A 21,806-nucleotide genomic window follows, 5' to 3' on the forward strand; every position below is an offset into this window, starting at 1 on the left:
AAATCAGGAGTCAAAAAAGTGATGTGTCGATTTAGTAATTTGCATTGTTTTACAATCTCCCCCCTCCCCCCCCAGAAAAAATCACTTTAAAAACTGAGTATGTTTACCTCAGCAAACAGTCAGCATGCCAGGTAAGAAACTGGTCTGTTTACCCTGGAGAAGGCTGTATGTCTTTATTCTAGACAGTATAAAGGTAAAATTCTGTGAAGTATTTTTATGCAACATTTGAATAACAGACTGTACAAACTGTCTGTGTGGACAGAAACGTTGCATTTGAAATTACTTGTTGGTTAAAAAAATGTTATTCCCCTTACGCTCGCTCCTCTTCTTTAGCGCCAGCTAGAAGCTGATGACAGGCCACCACAACTTATGGACAACTAAGTATGAATGCTATAAATAATACCGTTGAAACTAACGTAATAAGCCTGTTTTGAAAATGTAAGGAGTAAAAAGTACAACTATTTTCAGAAAAATTTACAGAGTAAAAGTAAAAAGTTGTCAGAAAATAAGCTACAGATCCACTTAAGTACAGTAACAAAGTATTTGTACTTTGTTGATTCCTACCGCTGCTACTAACATTAAGTAATTGTGAAATATTGGGAATAGAGAAACATTGTGTTAGAGCCCCAACTTTACTTCTGGAGTTGACTGTTGAGGTGAGGAGGGATGAGATGGTGTTTTATTAAAATGTCGGTCAGGTTGTTTCTTTCCTTCATGTTTTCACCTCTTTGGTGAAGGAGACCTCCGAAGATAAAACATAGCTATGCTCCCTCATATCTTCTTTCTGAAAGTGTTGGCACAAATTAAAATTTGCCTCCATGGCACACAAACGCCTACAAGCTTGTTTTTCTCCTCTATCTTTGGCAATGTTATGTATGTTAGTAGATGAATTCTCATAAACCTAAAATTAAAGTTTGTTTAAAATTTTTTTACAGTTACAGTGAAATGGTAAAATTACTCTAATGGTATATATTTATGATGATGATATTATTTATTATCATATAATCTCAAAAAATAGCTAACTGTACCTTTAAAGGTAACAGGGAAGAGATCCGAGAGAAGAACCTGTGGTATGTCAAATTAGACCAAAGTTTGACTGAAAAGAAGTGGCAACATGTCTTATGAAGTGATTAATCCAGATTTGAAATTTTTGGTGGATGTCAATCTTTGTGGAGGAGGTTAGGAGAGAGGTACAACTGTGACTGTAGAACCATCTGTAAAACATGGTGGAGGCTATACCATGATTTGGAGCTGGGGATCTTGCTAAAACTGATGGAACTATAAACACTGAAAATACAGTCAGATTTTGATCCAACATGACAGTTATCCCAAACACACTGCTGGGTAGAACCCAGAGTTCAAGGTTCTAAGAGAAAACCCAACTTAAGTCAGCCAACATCCAAAGATCTTCAGTATGTCCTTCAAAACACAGAACTATTTCTGAAATGACAAGAAAGCTTGCCTAAGAGAGATCAGGCTGCGCTGCTTGTGTTCACAAGCTCTACTTTTGCGTTATTTCGATGTACATTTGGATGATTTAGTACATTTCTGCGCCCATTTCCTGTTTTCCTAGCAAAAAAGAAAAAATTGCACATCCAATTGTCTAAACTTCATATAAATGAAAGATTAAATATGAATTCATATTCACAGAAGTCTGGTGCTTTCAGGGGCTTTGCTGCAACAAGCCTTTTGAACTGGTGTGACCCATTACCCTATTAGCTAACAATGTTAGCTAACAATGTTGACTAATAGGGTAATATTAGCTAACATTTTAAAAATTCCTGATTACTAATTACTGTGACTGTTACAACATGTTTTAGCCTCTCACTGAGAACTACTACTGATATGTGATGCATCTGCAAACTGCTGACTGTGGGGGAAAGAAATTGGTTAAATGTACGATTCCTAATATAAAATGCACTTCTTCAAAGCTAAATGACAATGCAGCAGTTTACATAAAAAGCTGTTTTTTTGCTAGCTTACCAATGTTCTCATTGGTTCTTCTGCATGACATTTGATGATTGTGTTGAACACATGTTGGAGGACATAAATGAGCCACAACTTATAAAAAAAAAAAAAAAGCAAAAAAACCACCACGTGACATTTTATTCAGTGAGCACCAGTCAGTCAGTACAAACCGTCAGTTTTTTCCTCAGAACCTCAAGTTTTGTTTGAACAGAGACATTAAAGTCAGACAGCAGAAAAACAAGCTACGCCTCAGTGAAAGCGCGGTGGGAGGAGGCCTTCAGTCTTTTAGTGTGCTTCATACAAAACCTACAGAGTAAAAAATAAACAACACACATACATATATATATATTTATATACATACATGTTCCAACCTCACACAAGCAAATCTGAATGTGAGCTGACTGTTTTCACGCTAGGTCCTGCTACAGTACATATTAATGTTGATGTCCACTCTAATATTGTTACTTCAAAAGAGATGTGTTAATGGTGAAGTTTTATTAAAGGACGCAGAACAAAAGAAATCGAATTTGTAGGACTAAGCTTTGAAAAAAAAAATGGCGTAAACAAAACTGGTGGTTTTACAGCAGGGGGCATCATAGTGCAGTTAGCCTATGCTGAAGCCTTCAGTATCACCTGTACTTTTTTATTGTTGTAGTCTTATCATGCTTTAAAAAAAAAAGATTAATGTTTTCAATATCAGATTAAAATGTAATGTTAAAAAAAGGAAGAAAACACAAGGACAAAGGCTATCCGACAGGCTACACTGTGACAGATCAAGGACGAATTTAAAAATGATTGTCCTTGTTAGTATCACTGCTTTTATATATCGTAGAGTGCCGTCAGCTAAATCCTCATAGAGCTGTAAACCTCAGTCCCAGCAGCAGTGGAAGTCAGTTGACCAAAAGGAAAACAAATCCACGTCGTTAGTTACACTTCGCCAATACAAGTTTGGACCCTGCTTTGCAGAGCTGCTGCAAATTTCCATGATGTGAATCTCCCATTCTACATTTCTAAGGTGCTCTACCAGATTGGGATCAGGTGGACTCATAGTCATGTTCAAGAATCAGTTTGAGATTACCTGTGACCCTATCACCTGAATGTTGAAGCAGAAATCAAAACTCATCAGACAAGGCAAGGTTTTTCCAGCCTGCTACTGTGAGCCTGTGTGACCTGTAGCCTCAGATTCCTGTTCTTAGCCAATAGGAGTAGCAGAGGGTGTGGTCTTCTGCTGCTGTAGCCAATCTGCTTTAATGTCATGTGTTCAGAGATGCTCTTCTACATCCTTTGTTTGTAACAAATAGCTATTTGAGTTACTGGTGTCTACCTATCATAATTTTCCATAAACCCTGAAAATCCAGTAGATCAGCAGTTTCTGAAATACCAACAACCGTGCCACATTCAGACTTAAACCTTTCTTTCTTTTTTCACCTTTCTTCCACATTTTGGTGTTTGTTTTGAACTTCAAGTCCAGTTGACCATGTCTACAGTTAATGCCATGAGATTGATGACTAGTTTAACCAGTATATCTAATGAAGTGTCTTTTGAGTGTTTTTCCCCTGCTTGCCAAATCCCCCATTCATCCGTCATTCATCCCCGGATGTAAGAAATTAACACTCGTGCCATTTTCTGGTGACACATCAGTCATTAGTTAGTGACTAAAGTCTAAGACGTGTGTACAGCTGTTTCCACATGCTTCAAATGTGCTTATGTGTTTGGGAAACTTTGGTACCAGTGAACTCAAACACACATTGGTTCATTTTGACTCACTGTGGCATACACTGCCCTGCTGCTGACTCGCAGGCTCACTAAAAGCATCAGACGTAGCGCACAATGAAAGCACGGTTTCAATATGACTAATATTTGAATTGAGAGCCCCTGCTGTTTAAAAAAATACTGACACGTTTTTTTAATCTCCAATAAAGTACATATATGATTATGACCTCATTTTAATTTGAAGCCCTTCATTCTCACTTGGTCTTGCAGACAAATTTATGCATGGTAACTGTAGCCTGTTTGATGCAGACGGCTAAGAAAAATCTAGACACGGACAGACATGTAAGACCCGCAGGCTTAAATCCGGCTTCGAGTGGGAACTAAACATGAAACCAATACAAAGAAAACTTAAAGAGGACCTACTGCTCTTCCTTTTTTGTCTTATTTTTAAGCCTAATTCTATCATATTTTTGTTGTTACAGTGTTACAAGGATGACCAAAGTTTCAAATAATGAGGCCAAAGGTTCAGTCTCTGGGCCTTTTAATGAATTTGAGAGGATCTCGTCATATCGCAGTTCAGACTGTGAGTGTAAAAGTCCCGCCCACCTGCTACTGAATTCTGAATTCTGTGTTTATGAGTGGCAGCCAATCAGAAGAAACTTCTTAGAAGGGGCGTGGCTGCACTGAAGTGCTTCCTCAGTATAAGATAAATAAGGATTACTTTGGATTGTGAATAAAGCAAAGTTACTCTAGCACAGTCCAAAAATAAAAATATGGAGCTGGAAATGAGTATGAGTCCTCTTTAAATGTGAATGCATGTTAGTGTGGGAGTGTTTCTCGGTATGTTTGCATGTGGGAGCTGAAGTACATCATTATGTGCCCGCATGTGTTTCCCATTCATGTGTCACATCTTCTACTTAGATCATGCCTGCATGTGTTTATGTGTGTGTGTTTGTTTGCTCAGTTCCTCCTTTGATGCATGTTGCCCACATATGTGTTTTCTATACACAGCACTACATAGTGGTTGGAGCAGGCGCGCACGTGCTGCCCTAACAGTCGTCCCGTCTGCAGCAGGGCAACCTGACCCGTCACCGCCATGTCCGCTGTCCTCCAGGCCTCGCAGTAGTTAGTGGTCAGGCGGATGCCCGTGGTGCTGGAGCCATGCCAAACCAGCTTCTCTGGCCTATGGGAAAACGGAGAGAGACTTGGTGTGGATTTTACACAGACTGTCCCTGTGCTATAGCAGTTTAGGTAAAGACGGACAAATGGAAGACAAGGGCATTGAGGTCGACTGCAGCTACTTCTTTGAAGGCAGTTCACAGCAGAAAGAGCCTGTGTGTGTGAAGTTTGCACATTCTTGTGTCTGAGTTCTCCACATGGTTTTGCCTGTCCAGCTGGAAGACTGACCAGTATTCTTCTTTACAAGGAAATATTGAGCTTACTGGGCAGCTTTAGTTAATGTTTTCTTTGTACTTTAAGATGCACTGTTATACAACAGTTCAACTTTTTGCTACTCCTGTCTCCTCATTATCTAAAATTAGACAGGTGCATCATCTCCTGGTGCCTTGAGGTAAGAAGCTTCCCATTCGTGTGTTATTAGGACCAAACTGAATCCGAGAGTTACTCCTTATGAGCTCATAACTCTACAACTAAAACTATAATTTTGAATATCACTCTTAGCTGATTGATAAAACTGTCAGGCTAATGCAACACATGCCTTTGCTTTTCTGTGCTTCTTAGTTCATCGCATGGCATACACTGGCACAGATTAGTGACAGTAGGGAAAAATAAAATATTTCTTTGGTTTATGAATCCATGAAGTCTGCTCACTGCGGCCTGAGTTTATTGGTTTAAGAACGCTTGTTAAAGTGTGAAAAATCTCACCACTAGATGTCAGTAGATTGCAGTCAAATGACTTCTTCTTTTTTACCCTTCTCAATTCAAGTGCATAATCCTAGCTATGGTGGCTACTGTAGGACAAAGTCAGCCAAAAACATAAAATTTAGAGCGTTTACCTCAGCTGTCAATGCTGGTTGAGAAACATCCACGACTATTTAGGCTGAAGGAGGCTATAAAACTCAGAGGAGTCTGATGCAAGCTCATTTCTGACCAATGACGGGGAAACTGAGGTGAGTTAGCTGCTGTTAGCTGCTGTTAGCTGCTGTTAGCTGCTGTTAGCTGCTGTGAGTCAACATTAGTGAAACTTATTGAATAAGCCCGTATTTGATGTGAAAATGTAAGCAAACTGTTTATCGGGGGGGCTGATTTTTAGGACATTCGAGGCTAACATTCTTCATAACATGCATAACTGGGTGTTTAGCTGGTTCTTTGCAGCTGCCTGAAGGCAGGAGGGTCAGCTGTCTAAGTAATTCTGAAAATATTGGGTGTAAATAAGCAATTCAAATTTGCCTTTATGAAACCTGAATGTCTATCAGTTCTTTCCTCTTGACTGGCATACTACATATGTGGCTGGTCACTAATCACATACATAAAACACAATCAGGTGTAATGGCAATGTCCATCGTGGCCGTTGTGTTTATGGAGATGGGGCAACATGGCTGCTTTTACAAACCCACTATGTGTTTTTTGCGGATTATTTCTAAGTTTATGAGAATGGAGTCATTTGTTTGAAGACAGAACAAACTCCTGACTGTACCTTTAATTAAAAATGCCTGTGACTATATATGAAAGATGGATGTGACTATTGATGACTTTATTCATCAATAGTCCAGTTCAACCAAAGTTTATCTGGCTTTATTACCTTTTCATAACTGACCCCCCGCAGCACAAACAGGAGAATTTATGCAGGCTGACAAAGAAGCTATATATCACCAGAACCTTCTGTGAGTTGAGGAGTGGAGCAGGATTTTGGTATTTCTGATCAATTTGCCAACTGACTGAGAAAACTGTTTTTTCACTCTCAATAAAAGACAACAAAAAAACTCTCCATCTTCCATCATGTTCTCATAAATGCTTAAAAAGTGCTCGTAAATGCATTTGCCAGTACCACTGTTCATCTGAGTGAGAGCTGCTGTCCACATGAACATGAAATTTATGGCCTGTACATCATAAAAATCGTTCTATCCAACATTTTAGCCCAACTGGAACTCCTAAATAAATCATTTTTGGCAAATGGCATCATTTTTCATTCCTTTGCTACACATGCTTTCCCCTACTTTCCCCCACCCACTTACCAAGCCGAGTCACTCATTATATTGCGTCCATCAAAGGAGAAGATGGGTGTGGACGGATCAAACACGCCTCCATTCCCAGAGAAGATGGACATCCAACTATTGAACAACACTTGACCCTGAGGGCAGGACAGGGGGAAAAACTTGCTTAAGAAGATGCCAACTGTTAAAAATAACGTGTTTTAAATGAGAAAAACAAAACCCCAGAAAATATATCACTTCTACTTTGTGGAATAATCTGTTCTTTGTTTGAAGAAAACCACATAATGCACTCAGGGTTAAGGTTTGATATCCGTGTAATTCCTTTGAATTTGGGTCTAATTTCTGATACCTAAAAATACTACTAAAGATGTAGGTGCAGTGGAACAAGGAAGGAACGATACTTCCCCTTCTTAGATTATCACAACTGTTATTATAGTATGTCCTGTAGAGCATACTAACTTCCCCTTCTTACAATGTTGTTTCACAGTGTTACTAGGGGTTTGCAGGTTGTATTATAGAGTATCTTAAATTTCTCTTCTTACACTACTTACAAGACATATTTTTTTGTTGTCTATCTTTTAAATGTGCCACTCGCTTTTACTCTCTATTTTATTTGATACTGAAAATATTCCTGCTGGAAAAGAAAGCCAAGTGTTGCATCATGTATTGTGTAGTGCTATGAAACCTGCTCACCCTCAGATTAACCACGGGCATGTCATTGCGGTCAGCCTTTCTGACAATGGTTGCCAGGTCCTGAAGGTGTGATGACAGGAAGGCTCTGTATGTGGAGGTGAGCCCCACGGCGCGTGCCTGTTGGTAACACTGGAAGTCTGCTCCGCGGATGCCACGCATATCTCCTTTGAGCGGGGCGTTCAGTGCTACGAGATGAAGCTAGACGAAAGAGAAATGGAGCACAAAGATTAGAGAAAGTATTCTCAGTCATACCTGATGTGCTCTTCATTACAGATGAAATATAAAATCTGAAAGGCCTCCAGTGAGCCAATTCATTTTCACCCTCTGGGTTTGGAATTGGGCTTCATTTGTGATGAGTATGCCTAATATGTGTTTGGACTCACCCCAGAGACGGCATTGAAATGCTGTGGTAGCAGGTTATAACTGTGCTGGTATCCTCTGCTTCCCTCCTGCAGCTCCTGTTCAACAAAAAAGTTGGATAAGTGTGTTTTTAAAAAACAAAAACAAAAAAACAACAACTTTGAATTAATTTTTTTTTTTTTAAAGTTGCTTTCAAAGTTCTGTTCAGTGAGGTTTCAGTGTGTGTGCATTGGTGTTTGGACCTGGCTCTGCATCCTATGGGCTCTACTCCATTCTCCGGGTCTGCTGAGGGACTGAGATGTGTCTGATGAAGGTTCATAATGGATTAACTCTCCGAGCTGACACAGAACACACACACACACACACACACACACACACACACACACACTGCAGTTTACTCTTGATGTCAGTGAGACACAAACTACCACCAGCATTAATAGGCCACACTGGCAAAATCCAAAGAGAAGAATACAGTAATATTTGTATTTTATATAGTGTTTGATATAAAATGATGTCCAGTCCAGCATTTTTGCACATAGCACTTCAGTTATTCATTTAAATAAATTATTGCAAAGTCCTTTCCATAAATATTTGAGCAAATAATCGGAACAAATAACAGACAAGTGAAAACACAAGACAAGTTTACAAAATAATACATTAATTGAATAATCAAAACAAAACACATATATGTAATACTGAACACACACAATTGAAGCATCTTGGGTCAAAGTTGATAAGTGATGCCCATCATCTCTGGCTGTCGGTAATCCAGAGGAACCATTTCTGTTCGCATTCTGGTGGGATTACCTCTTCAGCAGCCATCAAGTTTGGCAAAGGCCTGATAACAAGCCATTCATTTGATTCAGGTGTGTCGGAACAAGGATGCGTCTAAAAGCTGCAGGACAGTAGCTCTCGAGGACTGGAGTTGGACAACCCTGCTCTATGCTATACCGCTAAAAGCAGTTTGAAGGAGACTATAATGTTGCTGTTTGCACATGTTTGAGACGTGTGGTGAAACTCTACAGTACAAGAGGACAAATCAATTCTTTTGGACAGTGATTTGAATGTAGAAGCTTCACAGGAAGATGCAGCGGACGATGATCTTATAGAGGATATTATATCCTGAAAGATATTGAATCTTTCTGGTCTCGTCCTACACACCTGGATCTTGTGCCAACCATTGCGTGCTCTGATGTACAGCTCGCCTCCCCTTTCAGACACATATGCCAAGGTACCTTCAGCAGCATGGTGTGCCTCTTGGGTGAGGGCGTGGATTGTCTTATAGCTGGTAACCTGAACACAAACCATCAGAGCATCAGAGATGACACTTTAAAATGTTAGCTAATCATTTGATTCTCCATTTATTCCAAGTATGGTTACACCTCAGCAGTTTCTTACAAAGTTTGCATATCCTGGAGAGCCCGGTGGACCAGGAGGACCGGGAGGGCCGGGGACACTGACAGCTGATGACAACACAATTACTTTAAACTCATACAATCAATACACATGTAGTACAGGCTGTGACTTGGTACTTGTTTTAACTTTATAGACACACATACTTGATCCGTATGGAGGGGGTGGTCCTGGGGGCCCAGGAGGGCCAGGCGGACCTTGAGGTCCAGACCGTCCAAATCCTGGAGGTCCAGGCTGACCAGGAGAACCAGTAGGACCCATTGGACCAACAATGGATTCGCCTTTCGGACCCTAGAGAAACAACAGAAGAATTCAATTCATTGTAAAAGAGTGGTATAATTTGCACAGCTTTGGCCAGAAGATCCGGCTTTTACAAATAATCATTTTAAAATATTTTTTTAAATAACCTCCTGTTCTAGAATAGTATTTTTACCACATAGCTTAACTTACCACAAGGCCTGACCTCCCTGGGATCCCCAGAGGACCAGGCAGGCCCGCATCCCCTTTTTCTCCCTTCTGACCTTTGTATCCCTGATCACCTTTAGTCCCCTGAGAGATCAAAAGAGTGCTCAGGATTCACCACTCTGCCACCATCAAGGTGCATTTCTAGTGTATTAGCACATATTTCAGTCTTAAATGCTTAACAAGTGCCAGTTTGTCAGTTTTAATGTTTTATTTGTGCGTTAGCTTGGTTTTATAGTTTAAAGTTGTTACATCTGAGAAGCTATACATTTAAACTGCCGTACTATGAAAAGTTATTACTTCCTAGATTATTTTAATAATTTGTCCTGATACGCAAAACCAAGCAGATGTACTTTTTTTTTTTTTTTACCACGACTGTGTATTATGTGTTGTACGTGAGTACTCACCACATTTCCATCTGGAAATGTGAGCCCTAAGAAGAAAAATTACACATATCAAATCACACAAAGCAAGCAGCAGAACATTTGGTGTGAAATGTCAGCTGATAGACAGAACTTCCATATACTTTGGCCTCATGATACATTGACCATATTTAAAATGAACTTCCACCACTGTCCACTATCCTGTCATCTTAAGATCTCACCAGGAGTTCCTGGCTCCCCAGGTAATCCCTCATCTCCTTTGTCTCCTTTAGGTCCAGCTGAATGTCCCCTTGTCATTGACTCCTATGCACAAATACATCGTCATTGAGATAACATTTGTGTTGGGAAGCTGGCCCTTATACACATTTACAGTCGGGTTACACAACAGAACAAACAAGTGAACATCAGAAAGTTAATTTGCAAAGTCAAAAGTCACAATCAGAGACTATGGTAAAAACAATGGATTATTGTAAAAAAGACAAGCAGATCAAAGCTAAAAATTATTGTCAGGATTACATAAAGACCTGTTAAATACAAGGGATGCATGCTACAGACTGCAGCACTCATCCTGGGTTAAAATGTAGGATTAAGGTTCAAGCAAGCAACGTGTTATAAAAGGCTGATGAAAAAATTATGGTGGATTTAAGCTTTTCATTGAAGGATGACTTTTACCAAAAGTCGACTTGAAGACCTCCCAAAGCCCTCTGACAGATGGCAGAGAGGCCATTTACACAGAGAATGTCCTGTTACTGCACTTCATTAACTACCTAAAAAACATTTTTAATTCCAAGTAAGTTTAGCCAAGCAGTCATCGTGGTGTTTTCAGCACACCATGTCTCCACATGGTGTCACTTCTAAGAGAAGGCTCAAACAAACCAAACACTCAGCACCACGACAGAAGGTACTGAAGGTCACGAACCTTGTTTATCTGAGAACATGTAGATCAGAGATGGGTTTATCATTATTTCATTACAATAAGAAAAAAGGTTGTTAAAAATAGAAGTGACCACCTCCACACAGACTGTTTTTTTTCTCCAATTGATTGAACCAATTCTGATCTACATGCAGTAAAAGGATGTCTGTTTCCTTCTTCTTTTCAAAGGTTTACACAGCATCCTCTTCCTGAGACGATGATTAGGGGAAGAAACAGAGAAGGCAAGCAGAATTTAGACCCCGCCCCCCCTTTAACATCTGGCATATCAGTGTTTGTACTGAGTGGAAAGATTGGATTGAAGTATAAGTGAAGTAAGAGGTACTGATGGTACCAAATATATGAATTGGTCTTTGGGTAATTTGAAGAAAATGTTGAGCTTTTGGTAATCTAGTTATGAATCATATACAGAATACAAAACAACCACATGTTAAAGCCAGAGGAATTAGGGCCAGCTCCACATTCATGTTGCCTTTTCAAAAACCATTAGGAGAGCAAAGAAGGACAAAATGAAGGGAAGAAAAACACGGAGAGGAAATGGGGAATGGGTTGAGGCCCACACCAGAGAGCTGCCATGCTGTGACACCCTCACACCAACAGAACTTCCAACTGAAATGAACCAATCAGATGGTCAGACTCAGACTTACTCGTCCCATTTTGCAATGCGGTCTGGGGCGCACCGGGAACACTGTCTTTAAGATTCAAAGAAGAGCAGCGGAATCAGACTACAAGTCAATCACCCACCATGTCAAATGAGTCACGATCATAACCTGCACACGAGCATTAGTCATGTTTTTCCACGTTTACCGCTTTTTATGTATAAAAGTTTATACAGAGAGACAATCGGCTGCTTATAACTTACTGAAATTTTGGCAGCATTTATTAAAAATGTCAACACTCTTCAACAAGCAGGATAAAACTCGTAACTAGTCAGGAAAATTCAGCCAGACATATTTTTAAGGTACTTTAAGGTGGTGAGTTAAAACCAGTGAGTAAATCCTGAATTATGAATTGAGGCAAAAACCATGTAAGATTTGGTAGTTCTGGTTTGCAATATTGTCAGTTCTTGCTGGTTATATAAACTGGTATTATTCATAAAAAGACTTGAACCTAATCAGAACTAATACTTTTGCTGTCCGCTGATGTCATCGTGCACTCTCTATGCTGTCCTGTCTCCTTTGCACATGTGTGAGATGTGAGAACAGTAACACAGGGACACAAATGATCAGTCATCATTCAGAACCAGGTCCTCGCTGATGTTGACACTCCCCACCTATTCTCTGGAGTTTGAGATGGAATTAATATAGGAAGTGCAACTGCCTTATAAACTGGCCAGTAAATATGCTAGTGACTGATGTTTTGCTTCTCTGAGTCATACTTACTCCATTCAGGCCAATAATTCTTCCTGGAAGTCCAGGTGGGCCGGGAGGACCTGGAGGTCCCTGAGACAGAGAATAAAACTATTTGTAACAAACATGATGTCGCTACAAACACACATACAAGAATGGCAATGACTATTCAAAAAAAATGATTACAATGATGTCAAAAACGGCCTGCCAGTGTCTGTGCTTATGTCTGAGTCTTGGTGTGTGAATGTATATTGAGGATTAATTTAGACGGGCCACGACATCAACTTCGACACATCAGATCAGTTTCATATATGGCATTTATTGAAGCTCCTCCAGCCTGCTGCTTCCTCTTAAAAGGGAGTTTTTCCTTCCCACTGTTGCCAAAGTGCTTGCTCATAGGGGGTCATATTGTTGGGTTTGGCGCTGGGGTTTTGCTGCTGAGATGTGCGCTACCCATCCAATGATTACATGGGGAAGTTTCAACAGTTGTGCCACACACTATAGTCAGATGTACTAGCTGTAAAATAACTGGCTGAAGAATGATTCACGATATGATGATAAAATGCAACAGTATACTACTCATGGATGATTTAAATGTAAAATAATGCTCTCTCTCTCTGCAATCCCTTCATGCCTTAATTCTCTTACCGGTGGGCCAACAGAATCTCCTCTGTCACCTTTTCTCCCTGGGATACCAGGTCGCCCCTACATAGAGGGAAGAACGGAAAAGCTTCAGTACTTTTGGCTCAAGAGGTTTTCCCAAACACTGAACAGAATCCATTGGACTGTGAGTGCATGCATGATAGGGAGAAAAGTGTTTGAAGGCACAGAAACAAGAGCGTTATGAATGTAGTTCTTATATTTAAAAGTGAATCGAAAGGAGAAAACCACCAAGCAGCTTGTCATTTCCCATTATGACTAGTTAGGGAAAAAATCAGTATGCTGAAAAACATGACACATCGTTCTGCTAATCACTGGCAAGTATATTCCACTCAGTGGTTCTGTGTTTCCCTTGACTTTCATGTGCAAGTTCAGAACACTTTTAACCTATAGATGAGGCGTTCATATCTTAATAATCAAACATGCAAAATTACTCACTGGTCGCCCGGGGAAACCATATTCTCCTTTTTGTCCAGGAGGTCCTATTGGACCCTGAAATAAACAAACACACACTTATATTCAGTGTAATAACATACATAAAGGATGAATGTGTAGCAGGAATTTCCTTACTGTGATGTTCTCATAAAACTCACCGTAAGTCCAGTAGGTCCTGGGAAGCCATGGTCACCCTGTGCACAGTAAAGCAGCAAAATGTGAGAATTACATAGGTGGAAGTAATGACAGCGGTGGGTTGCTTTCATAGTTTCAGACTAGTTCTTTCTATAAAATAACAAAGATGTTATTCTAGGTCATTCTTTTTCATTAAAAAACCCAATGTGGCCACCATGAAAGGTCCTTAAAAGCACTTAGACCTATTTATACCTTGAGCAAATTTCAGTTTCAACCTTCATGGCACCCTTGTTAACAAAAACTAGGACTTGCATTATTTAGGGACCGAGGTTAGTATTCTATGTTAATAGTTCATTTAAGGAAAGTGGAAGGCAGAGAAGGCAGTTAAAGTGGCAGAGTCACGTATAAGACAAAAGACACTGGTGGGGGTCTTAGCAACAGGGAGAACAGGCTTGGGGTACTTCCGAAGGCCCAGGTCAGCAGGGCACAGGGAAAGGAGAGACACCAGCTACTCCAGGAAGAGGTCCGTGCAGGTGAGGAGGATGAGCGAGTAAGCAGGGCCGTAGGACTCAGGCGGCAGGGAGCGTGGACAAGGTGAGACAGTACCTTGCAGTGCAAGGTCACCTGAGCAAACATCATTCAGGCAGACTTCCACCGTGTCTGATTCCTCGTGCAGGCAGTATACGACACCCTGCCAAGCCCAGTAAACCTCCTTGTGTGGGGGAAGAGCAAGACATCTGCCTGTCCGCTGTGGTCTGGAAGAGGCACCTTAGAACACCTCCTCAGCAGCAGCCCGACGGCCCTGGCTGATGTTCGGTATCATTAGCATCATGACCAGGTGCTCAGAGTAGTTGCTGAGCAGATTGCCTCAGCAATCAACACCAGCACCATCACGCTCCGAAGAAGGCAATCTCTTTCATTAAGGCTGGAGAGAAATCCCAGGCATGTCCACGGTTAACAACCGGCCTCCTCAACACAGCCTCTGATTGGCAGCTACGGGCTGACCTGGGTAAACAGCTAAAGTTCCTCCAGCACATAGGACAAGATGCCGGCGCGCACAGATGCAGCGGCTCTATGCTCTCCACTTAGGTGCCTTTCTTTTTTGTTTCTCCTCTTTTTCTTCTTCTTTTGTTTTTCTTATTGTAAAGCCAAGTTTTCCTACAACCATCTGGAATCATGCAAGATCAGATATAACAGCCAGATCCCCATTACCAGTGATTATCAGAGGATGCACAACATCCCCCCGGAGATAGCGAGAACATCGGGCGCTCCGTGGATTGTTATCAGCTCTGCCAAGAAACGCAGGCGGCGGAAGGAACGCAAACAAAAGCGGGGATGCCGGTTGGGCCTGCTAGCCAGACTAAAGAAGCAGCCTTTCAAACCACTGCTCCCGAGCATCTTCCTGACCAATGCACGGTCGGTCGTCAACAAAATAGACGAACTGAACCCACTTCTCGCCGCACAGCCAATCGTCTGCGACATCCTGGTCCTCATGGAGACATGGCTACGAGAGGGAATTCCTGATGCCTCAATGCAGCTAGCAGACCTCACAATGCACCGGAGCAACAGAAAGTCTACAGCGGGGAAAAGCAGAGGAGGAGGTTTGTGCATTTACACACATAACAACTGGTGCACAAACACCAAGATCATCGCCACAGTCTGCTCCCCGGACATAGAGGCAATGTCTGTCATGTGCAAACCTTTCTACTTGCCCAGAGAACTGCCTGCAGTGCTAATAACAGCAGTCTACATACCACCAGACGCTAATGCTAGCTCAGCCCTTGCACACCTGCACGACATGATCTCCGAACAGCAACGGACATACCCAGAGGGAGTACACATCATTGCAGGGGATTTCAACAGAGCATGCTTAAGAACTGTGCTGCCTAAATTTGTACAACATGTGAAATGCCCTACGAGTGGAAATAACACCCTGGATCATGTTTACTCAAATATTAAGCCTACAGATGTGTTCCCCTCCCCCACCCGAGCATGTCCGACCACCTCTCCCTACTCGTTGTCCCGGCATACACACCACTCAGGAGAAGGACAAAGCCCACCATCAGAACCATTAACACCATTTCTGAGGAAGCTCTCGCTCAATTGCAGGACTGTTTTGCTCTCACAGAGTGGAGTGTCTTTGAACAGGATGACCTAGAGACTCACACAACCGCAGTGCTGGGTTACATCAAACACTGCATGGACACTGTCACCACGGAAAAGCTGGTCCGGGTCTACCCCAACCGTAAACCCTGGATGACAAGCAAGGTTCAGGCACTGTTGTACTCTGCATACACATCTGGGGACCAGGACATGTACAGCAGAGCAAGGGCAGACCTTAAAAAAGGCATCAGAGCAGCAAAACTGGACTATTCACCCCCACCATGCACCCACCCTGCCCACGGCGTCCTCTGAGCACAGCCCCCCACACATTTAGCCTCCAACAACATCAGGTCCGCAATGTGTTCAGAGCAGAGGAAAGCTGCTGGCCCCGACGTGTTAGAGTGCTCAAAGCCTGCGCCGACCAGCTGGCTCCTGTGTTCACCAGACTATTCAACCTCTCCCTGACACATGCCTCTGTCCCTCACTGCCTGAGATCATCAACAATAGTCCCAGTCCCCAAGTCCACCACCATCAGTAGCCTCAGTGACTACAGACTGACTCCAGTGGTTGCAAAGTGCTTCGAGAAGCTGGTCCTAAAACACATAAAGGAGTGCCTCCCACCCAGCTTCGCCCCCACCAGTTTGCCTATAAGGCAAATAGATCCAGACAAGCTGGTAAACTTGGACTTTCCCCCCTCTCTAAGTAAAGACATCCCTTTGGCCAGACATGATCATCACTTCTGAGGCCTCAAAACATCTGATCATGCTGGAACTCGCAGTGCCATGGGAAGAGCGGATCGAGGAGGCCAATGAGAGGAAATGTGCCAAGTACCAGGAACTAGTGCAGGAGTGCAGGGGAAGAGGCTGGAAGACATTCTATGAGCCCATAGAAGTGGGATGAAGGGGCTTTGTAGGACGATCACTCTGCAAAGTCCTCGGCCAGGTGGGTGTGGCTGAGGCAGCCAAGAAGAGGGCCATCCAGGCTGTGAGTGAAGCGGCAGAGAAAGCCACAAGGTGGCTGCAGATCAAAAGGGCTGATCCGCGGGTAGCTATTGGTATGCAAGTCGGAGCCTGATCACCCCCAGCTGGGTCGCCTGGGCGCGGGTGTATGATGACCCGAAACACCTGATGACCCCAGGATACATACATGCGTACCAATGCATCCAGGAGACGTTTCTTGCATAGGAACTGCATAAACAGGAATTCACTTAAACTAGTACAGGGACCAAACATTATTTGGCTCCAGCATTAGATACAGATTATTAAATACATTAAAGTCTTTCACCACAAAGTAACTAAATATATAGAAAGTCTTTTAGGGGTAAAAAGGTCACTTGTTGGCTACCTTTGTGCCTTTGGGCCCTTGAGGGCCTCTTGGTGCAGACAGGAGAGATCCATCAGCAGCAATTGTCACCCCTGGTTCTCCTTTCTCTCCCTGTCAAAATTAAATGTATGTTTATGTTGAGGAGAGGTGTTTAGGGTTGTTTCATAGGCATCGAAATGTATATGAACATGCTTTATGAATCTTCATATTCAGTTCTTACCTTAAGCCCTGCGGGGCCCTGGATACCTGTAGGTCCCATGTCTCCCTTTGGTCCCCTGGGGCCCTAGGAAGAGATGAAAGTTGGAAGATTAAGAAAAGGTTGTAATGAAACCGTGTGTTTAAAGATTTCTCTGGTACCTACCCCATTTAGCCAAAAGACAGCAAAAGAAAAAGAATCCAGAATAATCACATAAATATTTACATCCAGTTTTCCTGAATTTAATCATTTGGGACAAAAAGCGGTGTAGCAAAATGTTCTTACGGGAAATCCAGCTCTGCCAGGCAATCCCTCAGGACCCTGCAGCATGCAGACACACACACACATGCAGAGAAAAGCATACACATAAGCAAAAGCTCACCAAACACACCTGCAGCTGCAGCAAGAGTCTTAATATCAGTTCATTTACGACCCCCTTCATCCATACTCCACGATGGAGCGGAACAACAAAGAACCTAAAACACACTGTAGTTCACTTGAAGCTACGCACCGTAGGCCCGGGTGGTCCTCTGATCTCTGTGACGTTGAAGATACCCTCTGTGACATTATAGAGCAGCTGTAGACAGAAGATATAATGATCACATTAGGGCACCTTTAGTATATTCAGAGATATGGAAAAAGCAGCATGTCTGCACAGCTACCACTACGACCACACAGTTGTTTGTTGGTCTGCCTCCATCTTAAGTCTTCATTCAATTAAATGTCATGTTGTGTGTATGTGCGTACATCATGTACATTAATGACAGGTCCAGGAGCCCCAGGAGGCCCAGGTGGTCCTTGGATACTGAGGCCATCAGCTCCTCTTTCACCCTGCAATTCACATAATGCAAAATCATTAGTCCCCTACCAAAAAGAGACATTTAGAAACAAACGTGGTATTTGGAAGACATGAGAGGAAGCAACAAAACAGAAAGATGAAATGAAAATGATACAACAAATCACATCTTCCGATCCTACCTTGGGTCCTGGACCGCCTTTCTCTCCTTTGGCCCCCTGTTTGTAAAGAGGAAGAAAATGTTGCACAGTGAATAAGTGAATAGTGCGAATTAATTTCAATGCATTCGATTTTATTTATATAAATCACAACAACAGTGACCCTACAATATTACCCCGCCACTCAGATGACACCCTGTGAGCAAGCACTGCATGAAAGTGGGAGTGGAGGGAGAGTTGTTGGAAAACATACAGCATGTCCTCCAGGCTAAAGAGGATCGTCTTAGTTATTGTCGCCACACAAAGCTTGCATGTCTGGTACAAGGGTGCATCGGTTGCTATGGAATTGGTACATTTATTAAGGCATCATCAATGCTGAGAGGCTTTAGAGCAACTTCCAAGTCACCTTTCTCAGGGAGGTCCTTGAACATTTCAGCAAAGACAATGCTAAATACCATACTGCAGCTATTACAGCAGCTTGGTTTCATAGTAGCAGAGTCCAGATGCTGAACCGTACTGTCTGCAATCCAGACCTTTCACCAACTGAAAACATTTTGTGCCTCAGAAAAAGAAAAATGCAACAAATAGCAGCTAAAATCCCACATCAGTCATGAACAACAACCTCCAGCCAAACGAGCTGCTCCTCGGACATCACAAGAAAAGGGGGTGGCACACAGCTGTAAACGTGACACTGTCCCAGCTTTTTTCAGATGAGTTGCAGCCATGAAATTGAAAATGAGCTAATATTGTTGCTGAAATGTAACAATTTCTCATTTTAGCATTTCATATGGATTCACTTTTTATTTACATTTTACACAGAATCACAACTTTTTTGCAGTTGGGTTTTTACCACGGAGATTCAGACATTTTATCTGTAAAAAAATGTTTCCTAAAATGTTGGCAAATAAATTAATTATAGATATATAACATAGCTTTTTGCAATATTTAGACAAGGTGCCTGTTCTGGAAGATTTTAGACTAGAGCCTTTTTTTGTCTTTATCATTTTTGCAGTGTGCAGTATTTGGTTTTTTTTGCTGCTAACTACTTTTGAACTGCCAACCACCTCAGCCATCTAACACTGCTACTTACCCTAGGACCTGGTAGTCCAGCAGGACCCCGGAGACCCTCTGGTCCTGGTTCTCCTGGTTCACCCTGCCATCAGACACATCAGAAAATGAGGTAATAAAAAAGCTGCAAAGAGTGATGGTGATTTCACTCTAACGTAATGTGTGGCTCACGTGAAATATAACATGCATTCCAATGATTAGAGAAAGCTAAGTTCACATAGATGAACTAGGCTGTTTCATCAATGACCAAAAACACTTTAGCTCAATAGTTCTCAACTAGGTCATAAAATACACAACCTGTTGGCCACTAAATATAAACAATAAGTGAATGATAATTGATACTGCATATCAGAAACATAGAAGTTGTGTCATTCCAAAATGAATTTACCTTGACAGAGAGCCCTGGAGCTCCTGGTGCTCCATCCCTACCCTACAGAAAACACAAACAAGTATGTTCAGCAAGAGCACCCTACTCAAAGAGTAACCAGATGTCGAGTATTAGTTGTTAAACATGTCATTGTAGCTATCTGTAAATTTGTTGAAAATTCATACACAGATTACCTGTGGTCCTGGAGGGCCAGGTGGACCCTTAAAAGAACAAAAAGGATGCATTACTTTATATGAATCAATAGATATACTGTACATAAACTCATATATCCCCTCACACTGACCTGTGGGCCTCTGACTCCAGTAATCTGATCAGTCATGCCAGATCCCTCCATATCCTGAAAACGAAGCCACGGTCTACAGTTATTGAGCTTCAATGTGATCAAAAAGACACGACCTTTTAATGTTTTCTACTGCAATTCTCATTTTCCTCTCGTTAATCTATATGAGGCTATATAGTAGCAGTGCTATGTGGAGGACAGGTCATTAATAAACTGGGTTGGGTCACCTCTGCAAAGAATTTGGTTCCTGGAGGCCCTGGTGGGCCAGGACGTCCTGGTGGGCCTGGAAGGCCTCTCTTTCCTTCTGGACCAATAGGCCCTTGAGGCCCTGGAATTCCTTGGACACCCGTTGACCCACTTTCACCCTTCTCAGACAAACAGGAGACTTTCATTAGTAACAACAAGAACAGGAAATGCATTTATTTGTGGGCTACCAAACGATGTGAACAGGATGCCATTTACAGGTATGACTCTGTTTTGAGTAGTATAAATTACCTTTGGCCCAGGAGGCCCAGGTAGGCCTTGCTCACCCTAAAGGAAGTAAAGGAGTTAATATACTTTAGTTACCTATCATTACTAATAAAGACTGTCTACACTAAAAATGTGCAGAAGTTTGGCAATAAGGTTAGATGTCTTTTCTTTTAGCTCTTGGTGTTCATACCTTCTCGCCTGCAGCCCCAGGTGAACCTGGAGGACCAGCTTTTCCTGCTGGACCCTGGAAATATAGAAAGACACATGCAGAGTGTAGAGAAATAAAACTGTGGTAAGTCATCACACTTTGGCTGTTCCAACAGGAACAATCCAGAGTGCAACTGTGACCCTCGTCACCTTAAAGGAATACATGAATGTTTGGAAGCTGTTCGATTCTTCAGCTTCCTTAAATGATAATATCATCCATGCCAACACTGCTCTGCACTAAATGATGATTTTAACCTCAATACGAAACGTTCTGCTTTAACGCAGACAATGGTAAATGGCTGTTTATATCATTGCCTCTTATTTGTCCAACTGGCACAAACAATTCAAAGCAGCAACATACAAATAAATTGAACAATTTTCAATCAAGGTGCTTGTGACTGTTTGCCATTTAGCTAAATGTGCTGTAGCGTGAAGGATCGATGTCATCAACCATATAGGCGAGGATGATTTTATCGCCTCTTTTTTCATCACCTAACAGCAAGCTGAAGTGATGATACATTCAGTATATCCCTTTAATCAAGCAGCACCACTCAGAGCAGTGTTTCTGTGCCAACCCACTGATGGACCCATAAAACCTCAGACTTCATTGGTAAAACACTCACTGCCAATAGAGTATTTACAGCTGATCCAAGAGAAGACTGCTTACTACTAAAGCTATAATGTGTATTTCTGTTTGTTCATCCATCCAGCACATTAATCTAGTCCACGATATTTCGTTTAACTGATAATATTGAGAGCTTTTTGTCACGTGACCTTGGTGGCACTGTCACATACAAATCTTTACTTACCCAACTGTTTGGTTCATGTAGAAATTGCCCATTTGTAACTTTAGTAGCAGACGCAGGGATATATATATACAGTGGGTTATATATCCCTGATATCCCTGAGAAAAATCAGCCAACAGAAGTAAAAAATGAATGTGACTGGTGCAAAAGGCAGAGCAGTTCGTTTACCATGTGCAGTGAGAGAAGCATGAGGTTATAAGCAATAAGAGTGTGGCCAGATCCTTTCAGTTCAGTTGTTTGTCATCATATAGAGTAAAATGTCAAGTTGATTTTTTTCCTTGGCAATGACAATTTTGGAACTGAAAGTAAAAGAACCACTTTGGGTTTCATGGCAC

At 41.9% G+C, this 21,806-nt stretch overlaps 1 protein-coding gene across 4 annotated transcripts in view; it reads right to left on the reverse strand.

Moving 5' to 3' along the window:
* Positions 1-83: 83 nt before the first annotated feature.
* The window catches only part of col15a1b (collagen, type XV, alpha 1b), a 59,250-nt gene continuing 37,527 nt past the window's right edge, over positions 84-21,806 (reverse strand). For 2 of the 4 annotated variants that reach the window (XM_042225853.1, XM_005936998.3), the window contains exons 15-43: positions 20,649-20,702; positions 20,483-20,518; positions 20,215-20,352; positions 19,991-20,044; positions 19,881-19,907; positions 19,708-19,749; positions 19,342-19,404; positions 18,276-18,311; positions 18,045-18,128; positions 17,809-17,874; positions 17,583-17,618; positions 17,322-17,384; positions 17,123-17,212; positions 13,699-13,734; positions 13,544-13,597; positions 13,094-13,150; positions 12,479-12,538; positions 11,744-11,788; positions 10,387-10,468; positions 10,190-10,215; positions 9,771-9,869; positions 9,467-9,611; positions 9,306-9,370; positions 9,069-9,200; positions 8,150-8,245; positions 7,931-8,005; positions 7,548-7,745; positions 6,876-6,991; positions 84-4,864 (exon numbers count right to left, since the gene is read on the reverse strand). In XM_042225853.1, the coding sequence (XP_042081787.1) occupies positions 4,642-4,864; positions 6,876-6,991; positions 7,548-7,745; positions 7,931-8,005; positions 8,150-8,245; positions 9,069-9,200; positions 9,306-9,370; positions 9,467-9,611; positions 9,771-9,869; positions 10,190-10,215; positions 10,387-10,468; positions 11,744-11,788; positions 12,479-12,538; positions 13,094-13,150; positions 13,544-13,597; positions 13,699-13,734; positions 17,123-17,212; positions 17,322-17,384; positions 17,583-17,618; positions 17,809-17,874; positions 18,045-18,128; positions 18,276-18,311; positions 19,342-19,404; positions 19,708-19,749; positions 19,881-19,907; positions 19,991-20,044; positions 20,215-20,352; positions 20,483-20,518; positions 20,649-20,702 (2,298 nt within the window). In that variant the 3' untranslated portion in view covers positions 84-4,641. The remainder of the gene's footprint in view (positions 4,865-6,875; positions 6,992-7,547; positions 7,746-7,930; positions 8,006-8,149; positions 8,246-9,068; positions 9,201-9,305; positions 9,371-9,466; positions 9,612-9,770; positions 9,870-10,189; positions 10,216-10,386; positions 10,469-11,743; positions 11,789-12,478; positions 12,539-13,093; positions 13,151-13,543; positions 13,598-13,698; positions 13,735-17,122; positions 17,213-17,321; positions 17,385-17,582; positions 17,619-17,808; positions 17,875-18,044; positions 18,129-18,275; positions 18,312-19,341; positions 19,405-19,707; positions 19,750-19,880; positions 19,908-19,990; positions 20,045-20,214; positions 20,353-20,482; positions 20,519-20,648; positions 20,703-21,806) is intronic. The other 2 variants (XM_042225855.1, XM_042225854.1) reach the window with 2 other exon arrangements.

The sequence above is a fragment of the Haplochromis burtoni genome, unplaced genomic scaffold (genome assembly GCF_018398535.1).
Source record: "Haplochromis burtoni strain Fernald_Lab_line unplaced genomic scaffold, NCSU_Asbu1 Contig_185, whole genome shotgun sequence".
NCBI classification, from domain to species: Eukaryota; Metazoa; Chordata; class Actinopteri; order Cichliformes; family Cichlidae; genus Haplochromis; species Haplochromis burtoni.